General features: G+C 32.2%; 1 protein-coding gene across 15 annotated transcripts in view; it reads right to left on the bottom strand.

Moving 5' to 3' along the window:
- VPS13B (vacuolar protein sorting 13 homolog B) overlaps positions 1 to 16296 on the bottom strand; it is a 670010-nt gene that overhangs the window by 478589 nt on the left and 175125 nt on the right. For 14 of the 15 annotated variants that reach the window (XR_004954708.1, XR_004954709.1, XR_004954710.1 and 11 more), the window contains 2 exons: positions 5677 to 5811; positions 4747 to 4920 (listed from right to left, as the gene is read on the bottom strand). Coding sequence is in view for 11 of the 15 variants with exons in the window: in XM_036233309.1 (XP_036089202.1) it covers positions 4747 to 4920; positions 5677 to 5811 (309 nt within the window). In the remaining 4 variants the exon portion in view is untranslated. Of the gene's footprint in view, positions 1 to 4746; positions 4921 to 5676; positions 5812 to 16296 lie in introns of those variants that run through there. The other variant, XR_001598476.2, reaches the window with a different exon arrangement.

The following is a 16296-nucleotide window of genomic DNA, read 5'->3' as shown; positions in this document are numbered from 1 at the left end:
AGAAAGTACAATTGAACTAGTATTGAAATTGATAGCATTAAGAGGGACGTATGTCCATTATTGAAATAGTGAATAATGAAGTATGAAATGGGTGAGGGAATTATATTGAATTTACTTTTAAATGCAGTAGACACCATTAAATAATACATAAGGATATAGTCAAGGGGTGGCTGAAATTTGCAGTCTGGATCTCAAAAGAAAATAAATGACAGACAGATATAAACATATGGTTGACTGCTGAAAACAGGAATATTTCATTAGATTGTCCAAATAAAAAGACAAGGACTAATACATAATCTTGGAAAGGACTTATGTTTAAGGCACACAGGAAAAAAACATATTTGAAGAGAGAAATGAAGATGGTCCAGCAAGAATCAAGAATCACTGTTCTGGTGTCAAGAATCACGAACCTAAAATTTTACCCTACAACAGTGTCATGAATGTTGTAGAAGAAGATTCCTGAGTCAAAGGACTGTATTATTCATGGCACAGCAAGCAGCATGAATATCAATATATTTGCATCAGTACCCTTTGCACCCTAGTTCCACAGAAGTGACAAAAAAGATATATCCAGATGGATATCTGCACAGTGCAGTGGGATGCATAATAAGTGATTAACCCTTGGTTAAGGAACCAAATCTTTTATAATGGACAGTAAGTAGCATGCCTTCCATTGTCTTCAAAGAGAGACACTGGATCTCTCTCCCAAGGCCCTTAATATACACACATCCCTGAAGCAACAATCCAGGACAAAGGGTAGTCATTATCTTCATTTACAAGATAAGCAAAAACACAGAAAGACCTATAGAGAGTTGTCTCTTAACACCTGAAAGCCAAGAGACTATGGTTTCTCTCTGGCAAATGCCAAAAAAAGGATGAATACTGAGAAAGGGAAATGGAGTTAAGAACGGTAAGATAATAATGGGTTTTGTCAGGTATATTCAATACTGATGTATTATTCAATGTCACTTTTAAGACTAAAACCAGACCAAGAAATGGAAGTTGCAGTCCAATGAACGGAGGACCTAATACTAATTAGAACTTTCTAACAAAGTAAGATACTGGTAGATATTCTCTCCAATGGTAGATATATGCAAAAGAAGAAGAAACAGAGAGAAGGGAAGAGGTTGCAATATACTGAGAACTTACTATTTATCTGTCAAGTACATCCATACTGTTGGCAATCTGTCATAAATGTTCATTTATTCATTCATTCAACAAATGATTTTTCAAGCTTTTCTTATGTGTCAGGTAATGTTAGGCCTTGGAGATAAAATAAGCAAACAGTAACTAACTCTGCTCTCACAGAACTCACTGCCAAATTGTGAAGACAGACAGCATTCGAATCGTACAACTATATAAATACACACTATCATTAAGTGTTATAAAAGAAAAGTACAGTGAACTATGAAAATGAATGTAAAAGAGGTACTTAATCAAATTGGGAGGAGTGAAAAAGGCAGCATCAGGGAGAGCTTCCTTCAAGAAGTAGTCATTGAGCTGAGATCTTAAGACCAAGCTGGAATTAAATAAGTATGAGGTGAAAGGGTAAGCATAGTTTTGAGAATCCCAGACTGAAAAAAACAGCATGTGCAAAAAGCATAATCATCGAGTAACTGAAAGAAAGCCAAGAGATCTGAAGCACATAAAGACGCATAAAAAGGACTAACACTGGTTTAAAAATTGGAAACGGAAATGGATGACCTCTAAGTTCCTTTAACTCTAAGTTCATAGTACTTTGTGGTCACTATATATTCCTAAATAGCAGACACCCCCAAATTTATTTATATATTAATACTAGGATTAACCAAGATTCAGATTTTAACAAGCACAACTTGCTATAAATCATAGGCAAAATATAGCACATGAACAGCCAAAGTCTATATTTAAAAGATAAGGGAAAAAAAAGTTTAGAACCCATTTTAAAATAAATTACAAATATCAATTATAGTCATCAAGTGCTTCTACCTCTGAAAGAGTCAAAGAAGCATCTATTTTCTCTGTATGACCCATAATACCTATACAAATGTAAGAAACAGAAGTGTCATTAAATGGTTTCTATGAATAGTAACAATGAATACAATATGTGAGCTGGCCCACTCGACTCCCCCACAAGAGGCTTCAGCTACTTCACTGTAATCAGTCAAGTAGAGAATGCAATCAAGGGTAGAAGAGAGAAAAGTGAAAAGGTAGTTGCTGAGACTTCAAAGACAGAGCAATACTGTCGCACCATGAAGTTTGGCTCTTTTGACGATGCTTAATATGAAGTAAGGAAGGAGATCTTAAAGTTAAGAACTTTTAAAGCTGGGAAATGAAATATTCAGCAATATGGATCCTAAGGTTATATGATAAATATAAATAGCCTAGGACAATGGAAAAACATTACATAGTTAGAAGCCCCAGGTTCAAGTTCAGAATCTGACTTGCTAGGTACTTGGACAATTTTTAGGCCTCTATTTCCTCCTCAGTAAGACACAAATAAATAACATTTGCTGTTCTGAATAGTCTTCTTTTGTAAACAAGCATTGACATGAAAGTGATTTTTAAATTGTAAAGTACTATTTTTATAATGAGTTTTACTAATACAATGAATATATTTTTCAGACATATAAGTATGTACTTCCCATTAATAAAGCTGTCCATTCCCTCACATGTTGAAATTAGAGTTAAAAAAAACTCTGCCTCTATATCCTAAACTTCTGTCAAAACTCACTGCTATATAATATATTCAACATTTGCTGGCTCTAAGCTTTAATCCCCTGTCTTTAATTTGGGAGCATATGCAAAAAGACAAAATTTATTTGAGTATGTGCATTAATTTATTTATAATTTGTCTATACTATCAGCTATACACACACACATCTAATTTAAATTTTGTTATGGAAAAATAAGATTAATCAATATTATTTTTAACTAGCTTTAAAAATTAATACTTATGAGCTCTCTCATAACCATATCATAAATACCTAAGCCATGAATGTGGGTGGCAGTACCAAGGTGAATGGAAAATTTAAATATAAAAATGCTCTAAATCAAGTATGTGAATGTAGTTTAAGTAAAAACACATTATATTTTAGGATTAAAACATACCCAAAGGAGTATTTTCAAAGCACCAAATACATGATCACATTAAAATTTTACATGTAAATCCATAAACATAACATTAATGTTGAAGACTAGGTGAATTTCCTTAAGAGCAAGAAAAAAAATGTAAAACTTTACCCTAAAAATATTGTAGGTATAATTTTTTATAATAGTTTACTTTTAGGCCAATTTAATAGGTTAGAAATGCAAATACATATTTGTGACCTTAGAAATGCATTTAAATTACAAAGAACAATATGCATATTGTTATGAGAAAGATGTGATTATTATTTAAATAAGCCTGACTAATTAATTCATTCTGTGTATATAGCAAGAGCAAAAACACAGTCCCTGTTCAATTTAACAATATGTGGTATATACAAATAAGCTTATTCCCTTCTTAGATATCAAAATTCTAACTAGACAGTCTGGTCATTTTAATATCATTTCAATGACTTGATGATTTTTTTTTTTTTAAAAACCTATCAGAAACTAGTATATGGATAATTACACAAAGGAGTTTACCAAATAGTATATTTAAGGGACATTAAATAGGCATTAACAAAACCCTGATGTTTGTTTAACCACCGATTTCTCTCTAAAACAGGGGTTGGTTTACCTACCAAATCTGGCCTTCCTCCTGTTTTTTGAATTAAAATTTTATTGAAACATAGTCACACCCATTCATTTACATATTGTCTATGGCTATTTTTGTGTGTAACAGTGGAACTGGATAGTTGAGATAGAGACCATATGGCCCACAAACTCTAAAATATAAGTTATAAGGGCCTTAACTAAAATGTTAACCAATCCCTGCCTTAAAAGGTTGGTAAAATTATATCTATAGTGTCACAGTATTAGTCTGGGTTTGGCTCTACTCTTAGGCAACTATTTGAAACCACTTCCTCACTGACTAATTCTAAAGAAAAAATTCAGGCTCCCTCTCCCATACACTTTTAAGAAATCAACATACATGTATCTTATTTCTAGTTTCACTGACTGACCACGGTGGCTTTACTAACCACATACTGCTGTTACTGATCTCTACTAACCATACTTTATTTCCCCCAGTTTTTTTTTAACTTTCTGGTATCTCCTCTCAACATGATAGGTATGGCTCCACTATTACTATTACGGCATTGAATAAAACAAGATAGGTTACAGGAAAAATGCTGCTAGAAAATAATGTAAGTCTAAGAAATAAGATGTTGGCCTCTGAGTTTTTTCTTAGTTCCACCATCAACATCTTTTCCTTTTTATAAAACTACAAAAAGCCCAAACACCTAATTTTAATATGGCAAACTGTGGGTAACAAAGTACTACTATCTCATGAAAAATACTTTTTCTTTCCAGTGTTTTAAACTTCTTTTCCTCCTTTCTACATACTGCATGATATGGTATATTTTAAAACTCAGTTGAACTTAGCAGTCATGAATCTAAGAGTGTTATACATACAACTGAATTCCATCTCTCATAAAATAAAATCATTATTGCTAATAAACACATCATTTATCAAAAATGACACAAAAATACTTCATTTGTCTCTTCAAAGAGCACAACTACAGAGAGTACTATGGACACAAAATGTTTTTTAGAAGTCAAATTTTGAAAGCCTTACTAGAAAATAAAATGCAAAATGAGTGAATAAAAGTTTGTGCTTACCAGAATTATGGCAGTAGTCCGTATACTGAGGAACTTGGACTGTGAAGGCTATCAAATCTGGAGCTAAGAGAGACTCTGGTTTTCTACTCTCATTGAGCCACTTGCTGCTGTGAAGATCTTTAGTGTCAGAAGGACCTTGAAGCAATGGAATCAACTTCTCTTTTCCACTGTCACCTAAACAGGAACATTAGTGAAAAATATCTTATAAAAATATAGAAATAGTTTAAGGATGCATGATCTTAAAATATACTAACAACATTTCAACTATATTTGATATTTTTAGCTGTACATTAAATTATACCCTAAAAAAATATGACTGATAAAATTAAAAGCACTTTTAATTCTTAAAAATTAAGTTTTAATATTTATCTAATCAGTGTAGAACATGTTTAGAAAAGCTCATAAAAGAAAACAAAATGAACACAGTTTTAAATATTCGCTGAAATCTATACCTCTTTAAATTTAACTAGAAATTTAGTTGGTACTGAAAAAAATTAAATTACGAATAGTTTAAGGGAAATATTATGAATAAAGTATTGGTAGGAAGATGAAATCAATTATGACCTCAAACTGAAAAACACCTGGGTTTTCTGTTTAATTTTATTATACTAACATTTTAATTTTTAAGTGTCATATATACCTATACCTCCTATTCTCTCAAAAAGTGTAAGAATAAACTTTAATTTTTCTCTCTCATAACCATTCTTAAAACAATGTCGTTTTTTCCCTTAAACAAAAATTAATTTATTAAAATAAAGAAGTATCATCTTGGCACAATTAATAAACTTTTTTAAGTGAAATAAAAAAATTTAAAACCTCTGATTCATAGGAACAATGAGTAAATTCTTGTTTCAGTAACGCTCCTTGTAAAATACAAGGCCAATTCTCCTATACAGGCAATAAAGTTTTACACGGTCCAGCTGCACATACCTGGGGCTTTGGCACAAATTTTTATTGATCCCATGGTCCCAGAGGCACATTTGACCAATGATGTGCTGCAGTACTTCAATTCAACATTCTGGATTGAGCCCTCAAGAGTTGGCAGGGGATTCTTAGATTTCACACCTAATAAAAGAAAACTGCAAATGTACTAGCCGATTGAATTTAAATAATTTTTATACTCCTTCACCAAAGCATTTAAACTTAATTATATTTTAATTATCTACCTCAGATGTTCTTACAGTATTTGCATTAGGTTTCATAGTTTAGTGTTTAGGAGGTGAAAGGATGCAATTTAAAATAAATGAGCTGAACTCTCATAACTATACTTATATAGTCAGCTCTTGATTAGTAAAGCTCAAGAAATAAAAGTAAATATTTTAAGCAAATATTTATTTTAAAAACAGGAGATATTAAAAATCATATTTGGTTTCAGAATACAGAGTAAGATTTTTATTTTTGAAACAAATTTAACTTAATATAAATTTAGTTTCATTTAGGCAGAGATATTTAATTTAAACAGGCCATTTCTAGAGTAAACGGACTTTTCAAAATATCTTCGTCAGGTGGAGTGAAGAGAGAAACAAGGTAACTCGAAACAGCTCTTAAGTTAGAATGCAATAATAGCTTATAAGCAAAATTGCCATCCTGTGTGTAGATAAAGAAAAAAAAAGATTTTATATCAATTAACAAAACAAGTAGATATTAACATCTCTATTATATGCTACTTGGGGAAGGGCATAAAAACAGAGAAGGGAATAATCACCATGAAATAAATGGTAGACAAAACTTAATTCAAAAGAGAGAAACTCATTTTCGCCCTGAAGAGTAGGTGAGATTAAACAGGCAGAGAAACTTTAAGAACATAATACTGACAACATTGCAAACCACTAAAATGACGACGATGATGAAGAACTCTAAATCAACTAACATTGACATTTACTGAGGACTTGTGTGTTGTGCACATTTCTCATTCAATCCTCACAACTGGCCTATAATAAAGATGTTTATTATCCTCGTTTTCAGATTAAGATACAATGAAGTAGAGATGTTAAGTAATTTTTACTCAAAGTCCAATATTTAGTGAAAATGTTTTGTACAATTTGATCTTATCACATAAGATTTTAAAATTTATTTCTATATTCATGAACATCTACCAAGATAATTTCCCATCTTTTCACAATTTCCCACTGTGATCAAATATATACTATCTTTCATACTTACCTGAACTTCTTTTCAGCAGAACTATGTATGAATAATTAAGAAAACACTAAATTTTCTATGATAAATATATTAAACATTATTCTGAAATCTTTTATCTCAAACTTTAGCGTGTTCCAGAAGCCACATAATACTCCAAGAACCTTCCCTAAGATGAGGCCCAGGAATCTGAAGAAAAATTAACACCCTACATGATCTGCAAATGGTTAAAGGACATCAACTGAAGAAACACCTTCTCATACTAATCCTTATTTAGGAAGGACCTATTTATTTACTAACTTCAATTTGGTTGTTAAATAGACTGGTGTATAGACTACTTTCCAATATTTACCACTTGCGTTGTTTCCATTTGAAGTGGTATCTACTATCCTCAAAGCAGGAGTCTAAAATGTTGTTCATTTATATATTTTTATCATTTTATCAGATTTTTATCAGATTCTAAAAACCCAGAACTTAAAAAACTTAATCCAATATCTCAGAAAATTAAGTGGCATCAATAATACTTATATAAATAGTAGTAGCAGTAATAGCAGCAGTAGAACTTGTTATCATAGCACCTACTATTCACTCAGTACTAAGGCCATGCACTATGCCTAGTTTATTTTATTTATCCATCATCCTCCCACCCCACCCCCCAAAAAACAGTAGCTGTTATCATTCCATGTTTTATGTGGGAAAACCAAGACTTAGAGCAATAAAAGTTTTGCCCAAGGTTCAAGTCAGAAAGTAACAAGAAAGCAAGCTGAACTACCCTACATATTTAACACCTACTATAATAGTAGGAAATTATAATTAGTGGGTAATTTAGCCTACTCCAATCATTAGGTTAGATGATAAGAGGGATAAAACAACAAACTAATACCCTCCCTTAGCCCTCAAGTCCCCATAGTCAGACTCTCATTCTGTGCCAATTTTTCAAAAATATAAAGAACCAAGATAGTGGTAAGCAGATAAGACCTACTGAAAGATATTTTAAAGGGTTTCTGGTGGTGTTCAAAACCAAAAAAAAAAAAACTGAATTAGTTTCTGGCAAGAAAATGAATACAAATAGGATGAAATGAATTTGTTTTTAAATTATTTTTATAACACTGCTTCTTTCACAGTTTACTAAGTTTAGGACTCAACCTTAAATCACAAATGGTAAATCTTTGTTAATATATAATGCATGTTATATATGACTCTTATAAGAAGTTGCTTAAAACCTCTTCTAAGAAAAACCTCATGTACCTGTATAAAGCATCTTGGTTTTGACAAATACTACCAAGAAGTTAGTTCATATTTTTTATGATCGATTACATTTCTCAGATATTTTAAAACCTGTTTTAATAACTAAAACAGTATTATGCATAATTTCTTAAGAAATGCTTTTTTTAATAATTTGTTCTTATTGGCTTAAACTAATATTTTTAAAAAATAAATTATAGTTATCTCTTGATGGATTTCAACAAGAAAAATTGCTAGTAAAAAAACAATCTTGGTAACATAAACTATACACTTTGGGTGATTATGATGTGTAAATGTAGGTTCACAACTGTAACAAATGTACCACTGTGATGGGGAATGTTGATATCGAGAGTGGCTATGCAGGTGTGGGGGCAGAAGGTATATGGAACTCTCTGTATCTACCCCTCAATTTTGCTGTGAACCTAAAAACTGCTCTAAAAAAGTCTTAATAACTTTGTTTTTTTTCCCCAATCTACCCTCAAATCATAATTTGTAAAACCTCCCAAATATAAGCATGATAAAGGTAGAGAAGCAAGAGTATTAGCATTACACAACTCAAGGCACCATTAACATTATGAGCTACATGAATGCTGCTTCCAGAAATTGTGGAAGGAAATCTGCTAGGAATGTTAACTGGTGAAACAAAAAAGGCAAAAACTCTGAAACTAAAAAAGCATGGCTTTGGATGTAGGCAGCATTACTTATCCAATAATTGGGTAGCTTAAGGAAAGGCACTATTTATTATTGTTACATGTGGAAGCCAGAATACTATAGTTACTGTTCAACATATTTCACTCTTAAAAATCAGCTAAATTTTATACAGAACTTAATTTAGAAAAGAGGTACAATATATTGATAAATTGTACAGTCAGCTGACATGAGCCAATAGGACAACCACAAGGACACTGACATTTGAAATAATGTCTTTATAAAGCACTCTCACATAGATTTATTCAAATACTGTTGTCACAGTCCACTTGAGGAAGAGAAGAAGGAATCCCTAAGGCACTGCAATTGAAATACAATTTTACATTGCATACACTATCAATGAAATAATCTAAAAATACTGAACTTTTATAATATAAATTAATGCACTATTATTTCTTCTCCTTGTAGTACTTGCCTGAAAAATATCAACTTCTAACACATATTCTTAGTTTGTGTTGCAGCATTAACCCAGATTCTTTTTCCACCAACTTTTTTGCCTGCCATGATTCTTCCATTCTCACTGAGACCTTAACCTTTGGTGTCAACTCCCCAGTGTTGAGTAATAAATTTATGATCCTCCTGTAATAATTATCTACAAATTAAAAGATGAACTAATTTAAGAAAAAAAAAAGATGAACTAATGACAATCACCTGTACATCTGTGTAGAAGTAAAGGATTAAGGAATCAAACTACATGCAAGTTTACCTCAGTTCTCTCCTTAACCATCATCAAAAGACTGTTAAGAAAAAAATTTTAGGGCCCTAAACCAACAAAGATATGAAAATGAAAAGACAAGAATTGAATGTGCAGCTCACAAAGAGGCAAGAACTGTCGTCAAAATTTTGGAAGATGGTTACCTCATGAACAAGTAGCAAGGAGATGACAGAGTAGAACAGAGAAATGTGTGTGGGGGTAATTAAACTAAGAAAATAGAATTAAAGAAACCAGGTAGTTCAGAGGGCAGAAATGCAGATGAAGCTAAAAAGATGAGTAGTGGCTAAAAGTCTAATGACTATGGATTCTTTCCCTTAATTCACGCAGACATTCAACTACCTCACCATTCATTTTGGTAAAAGACTAAAGGATTCACACTGAAGAGGTTAAACCAGAAAAACTTTGGACTAAGGGATACAAAGGTCCATGCTAAAAATAAGAGATTGTCTAAAAATCTATATGGAGAATGTGTACTGGTTAATGAGATCGCCTTTTCTTTTACTAAGAATGCTGAATGCCAGGCTTACAACCTCCAGGAAAGAAATGGAAGAATTTCTCTTTGTGGAAAGTGGCTAATCCAAGAAAAAGAACCAGAGATAATGATAACTGATTCCCCCCACCACTCCCCGCCACCAAAAAAGCAGTTAGGGTCCAATTCCCCTTTAATGACACCAGCCACTCCACAAGCTCCAACTTTAAAGAGAGGTTCTGATTAGTTATATAGTACTTTATTCTACAATATAAAGGACCACCAGTTATTAGGTAGAAATCACTAACATGAAAGGTGGAGATTAAAAACACACACAGAGAAAAGGAACTTGGGGTAAACAGAAAATATCAGGAACAGAAAACTTAAAATGATAACAACTATCCCCAAAGATAGTACAGAAAATATGACAACAAGAACAAGATGTTTACTTAAATTTTTCAAAGAACAAAAAGAAATCTTAGAAATTAAAAACATATTAATTCTCCTTAAATTAATAGAAAGATTAAAAAAATAAACTTGAGAAAAGCTACCATAAATTAAAACAAAAAATCCCAAGAGATTGAAAATGGGAGAGAAATAACATTAAAATTTAAAAATAAGCAAAACAAATATCTTAAAACAAAATGTTCTAGAAAGAATTAAAACAAAATGGAGAAAATAATCAAAGAAATAATTCAAGATTTCCCCAAACTGATGGAATTTTAAATTAAAAGGTATACCATACATCTAGCACAACAAATGAAAAAACATACACATAAAACTGCACCACCTGAACATCTAAGTTAAAGTTCCTAAAACTTCTGAGATAAAAAACAAAGAAATGCATTAAAGCAGAAATAGGTAATATACAAACACACAGCATACAATTAGAGTGGTGTCAAACTTCTCAACAGTAATACTGGAAACAAGAAGACAATACAGCGATGCTTTTTAAATTATGTAGGAAAATGATTCTCAACCTACAAATCTATACACAGCCAAACTATTAATCACATATGAAGTTAGAATGAAGATTATTTCGGACATGCTAGATCTGGAAAAAGTTTATTTCCTCTGCTGGAAATATAACTAGGAAATTGTGTTCCACCAAAAAGAGGGAGTAAATCAGGACAGAATAACATGTGATCCAGGAAACAGGAAATCCAATATAAAAGGGAATTCCTAAGACAATGATAAAGGAAACTTTAAGACATTTCTACAGTAGGACTAGAAGAAAGTATGACTGAAACATGAGGAAAATCAAAATAATAATTACAAAAATTAAAACTAATTATCTCTGTGTTCGAACATATTAAGAGGAGACTTATGATTCTGTAAGAGTTTGGGGTAATCAACATTAACCAGCCAAAAATAAAAGGCACTTATAAACTCTAAGAATAAAAGTTGCATGAGAAAAAAATATTTAATGGAAGTATATTATAATTCATACATGTAAAACCAAAATACATTAATAGTGAATATAACTTAAGCAAAAATTGTGATATAATTATATTAGCTAATTCAGGAGGAAGGAAGAATAGAGATAGCGACCATAAGCATTGGCCTTAAAAGCTAAAGCCTATTTGGTAGGCAAAGTAACATTCCTTCTCCAGAAAAATGCCCACATCTTAATCCTGGGACCTTTGAATATGTGACTCTATACAGCAAAGGAAAATTAAGGTTGCAGATGGAATTAATGTTACTACTCGGCTGATTTGAAATATTTTATCCTGTACCATCCAGTTGGACCCCAGGTAATCACCAGAGTCCCTAAAAGTGAAAGAAGTAGGCAGAAGAGGAGAGTCAAAGAAAGACATGTAATGACAGAAGCACTGTCATAGAAAGGCTGTTGCTGGCTTTGAAGATGAAAGATGAGTGCCACAGAACAAGGAATGCAGGTGGCCTACAATACAGGTAGAAAAGGCCAGCAAACAAACTCTCTTGTGGTAGCAGAGACGTATGTAGATATTATCTAAACATGGAAGATAAGAAAACTACAATATAAGCATTTTATTTAGAAATTTATAGAGGTAATATCTAAGAATAAGCTGAAAATAACTGCCTCAAAAAAGCAGTGAAGATTAAACAGGGGCCCAGATGATGGCCCTTTTTGTTATAAGCTTTGCAAGACTATAATTTAACAAAATAAAAGGTCATTCAGGAAACTCAAGTAATCAGAACATATGCTAGATACACAAAAATAATAAAATCGCAGGACAGTGAACCAATCATAAAGATCTCTTAAAGAGGGAAGAGGTAAATTCTTTAAAAGTATGCATTGAAGGACTAGACATCTTTGCTGAGTTATTAAGGAACATTACACAAAATAACAATAGCAAAGCACTTCCAAAAGGTTGATATAGTAAAAGATGGACATTATCCTTTCAATGGAAGAATAAAGGGAGAAAGTGAAATGAAAAGATTTATCACATAAGAAGAAAGTGGAAGTCTGAACAAAAGTGCCTGGGTAGGTAAGAACAAATAACAGGTATAACCAAAAGGCTGCTTAGAGCTAAGACTCAGCAGGTGACAAAAAAATGCAAATGGCTCCCTATGATAACACAAGCAAATAGAGACAGCAAACTTAAAAGGTCATAGTTGTTTTGTTATTCTTGTTTATAATGATTTTGTTATTTTTAACATGAAAATGCAAATAAAGTGACATTCTAGGATTATGCCAAAATATCTGGGTAAAAAAAAAAAATCACTTAACATTTTCAACAGAATATACAATATAACCATTGAACTATAAACAATTAAAAAGTGTGAAATAAAAAGTAATCTCAGAACCGCAGTTTGCAGTAATATTTAAGTAACAGAAATGGGCTTTAAATATTCACAAGGACAAAACAGTCTTACTTTTCATTGTTCCATCCCCACTTGCACCTCAGCAATCCCTGTTCGTATTTTAATTACTAGCAAAAGAGAGTAAACAAGTATTTACCAACCAACATAAATCTACAGATCTGCTTCTCTGATTCTTAACTTTTAACATCAGTGATGGCAAATAAATACTTGACAAGTAGACTCAGCTCCATACTGACAGAATGATAAAGAGATAACCTTAATTTAAAGCAATATATTCTGCCAGCTGGTTTATAACATAATTGTAATATAAAAATGAACAAAATAAAATTTGCTTCTAACTCTAAAATTCTATGAATCGAAGTTTTACTCCTACCATTTCTTTGTCATACTAACCAAGGACATTACTTGAAAACTAATTTGCATTATTAAGAATTAACCTGCTCCAAAATAAGTCTGACAGAGAAAGATAAACACCATGTGATTTCACTGACATGCAGAATCTAAGGAACAGAAAGAACAAACAAAGAGAAAACAGACCTACAAATATAGAGGACAATCAGTGATGGCCAGAGGGGTGGGTGGTTGGGAGAAATCAGTAAAGTGTTAAAGAAGTACATATTAGTAGTACAGAGGGTCACAGGGATGGGGACATAGGGAATCCAGACAGCAGTAAGGTAACAGCTCTGTGTAGAAGCCAGAGGAAGACAGAGCAATCAGGGAGATTATTTCATAAACTATATAAATGTTTAACCAATATACTGTATACTTGAAACTAATAAATATATATATATAGATTGGCTACCTAAAAATAGTTAACTTTAAAACAAAGGCTATAATAAGAGACCAAAAAAGGGCATTACAAAATGATAAAGGAATCGATAAATCAAGAAAACATAACCCTAGTAAACATACATGCACCTGACGTAGGAGCACCAACATACATAAAGCAACTATTGACTGACATAAAAAGAGATATTAATAGTAAAACACTCGTAATAGGAGACTTTAACACCCCATTGGCACCAATGGACAGATCTTCCAGGCAACGAATCAACAAGGAAACAATAGGCCTAAAATACACACTAGAACAGAGAGACTTAACAGATATTCTCAGAGTAGTTTACCCCAAAGCAGCAAAATATACATTCTTTTCAAGTGCACATGGAACATTTTCAAGGACAGACCACATGTTAGGACACAAATCAAGTCTCGATAAATATAGCAAATTGAAATCTTATCGACCATCTTCTCTGATCACAATGGTATGAAACTGAAAATACACAAACACATGGAGGCTAAATAATACTCTGCTAAACAATGAATGGGTTATTAATGAGATCGTGGAAGAAATCAAAAAATATCTTGAGACAAATGAAAATAAAAACATGACTCAAAATTTATGGGACACAGAGAAAGCAGTCCTAAGAGAGAAATTCATAGCAACACAGGCCTACCTCAAGAAACAAAAGCTCAAATAAACAATCTAACCTTACAATTAAAAGAATTAGAAAAAGAACAGCAAAAAAAAAGCCTAAAGTGAATAGAAGTAAGGAAATAATACAGATCAGAGTGGAAAGAAACGAAATAGAATCTAGAAAAACAATACAAAAGATTAATGAAACCAAGAGCTGGTTCCTTGAAAGGATAAACAAAATTGACAAACCCTTAGCCAGACTCATCAGGGGAAAAAGAGAAAAGACTGCAATAAATAAAATCAGAAATGAAAGAGGAGAAATAACACAGACTCACAGAAATACAAGGGACCATAAGAAAATACTATGAGCAATTACACGCCAACAAATTGGACAATCTGGAAGAAAAGGACACATTTCTAGAAACATACAACCACTCAAAATAGTCAAGAAGAAACAGAAAATCTGAACCGACTGATCACCAACAATAAAATAGAATCAGTAATGAAAAACTTCCCAAAAAACAAAATTCTGGACCAGATGGCTTCTTCATAGGAGAATTTTACCAAACATTCAAAGAATTATCACCTATTCTCAAACTATTCCAAAAGATTCAAGAAGAGGGATAGCTTCCTAACTCCTTTTATGAGGTCACCATACCCTGACTCCAAAACCAGACAAAGACACTACAAAAAAAGAAAACTATAGGCCAATACCTCTTATGAATACTGATGCAAAAATCCTCAACAAAATATTAGCAAATCGAATCCAGCAATACATTAAAAATATCATACACCACAATCCAGTTGGATTTATTCCTGGGATGCAACGTTGGTTCAATATCCGCAAATCAAATAATGTGATATACCACATTAACAAATCAAAAGATAAAAACCATATGATCATATTAATTGATGCTGGTCACATAACAAAGACCATATATGACAAACCTTGAGCTAACATCATACTCAATGGGGAAAGGCTTAAAGCATTTTCCTTAAGATCAGGAACAAGATAAGGATGCCCACTTTCACCACTCCTCTTCGACACTGTATTGGCAGTCTTAGCCACAGAAATGAGACAAGAAAAAGAAATAAAAGGCATCTGAATTGGAAAGGAAGAATAAAACTCTTATTATTTACCAATGATATGACACTAGATACAAAGAGAACCCTAAAGATTCCACCAAAAAAACTGTTAGAACTGATCAATGAATTTAGTAAAGTAGTAGGTTACAAAATAAATATTCAGAAGTCAGTGGCATTTTTATATACCAATGATGAACTTTCAGAAAGAGAAATTAAAAAAAAAAAAAAAACAAGCCTATTTACAAATGTGTCGAAAACTATAAAATACCTGGGAATCAAATTAACCAAAAAGGCAGATGACCTGTTTTCAGAAAATTATAAGTCATTGAAAAGAGAAATTGAAGAAAATACAAATAAATGGAGGCATATATGGTGTTCATGGGTAGGAAGACTCAACATCGTTAAAATGACCATACTACCCAAAGCAATCTATAGATTCAATGCAATCCCTCTCAAAATACCAATGGCATTTTTCAGAGAGCTAGAACAAATAATCCTAATATTTATATTGAGCCATAAAAAAATAAAAATAAATAAATAGATAGATAAATAAATAGATAAATAAAACAAATAGCCATGGCAATCTTGAGAAAGAAGAACAAAGTTGGAGGTTTCACACTACCTGATATCCAACTATACTACAAGGCTACAGTAATCCAAACAGCATTGTACTGGCATAAAAACAGATACATTAATCAATGGAACAGAATAGAGAGCCCAAAACAAATCCATAACTAAACACTCACTTAATATACGACAAAGGAGGAAAGAATATACAATGGGGTGAAGACAGTCTCTTCAATAAATGATGCTGGGAAAATTGGACAGATACATGCAAAAATAGAAGCTGGACCATGTTCTTACACCATATACAAGAACAGACTCAAAATAGACTTAAATGTAAGACCTGAAACCATAAAATTTCTAGAAGAAAACATAGGCAGTACACTCTCTGATACTACTAAT

This window comes from Rousettus aegyptiacus, unplaced genomic scaffold (genome assembly GCF_014176215.1).
Source record: "Rousettus aegyptiacus isolate mRouAeg1 unplaced genomic scaffold, mRouAeg1.p scaffold_m13_p_15, whole genome shotgun sequence".
NCBI classification, from domain to species: Eukaryota; Metazoa; Chordata; class Mammalia; order Chiroptera; family Pteropodidae; genus Rousettus; species Rousettus aegyptiacus.
Note: the sequence above shows the minus strand (reverse complement) of the source record. Positions and strands in the feature narration are given on the sequence as shown.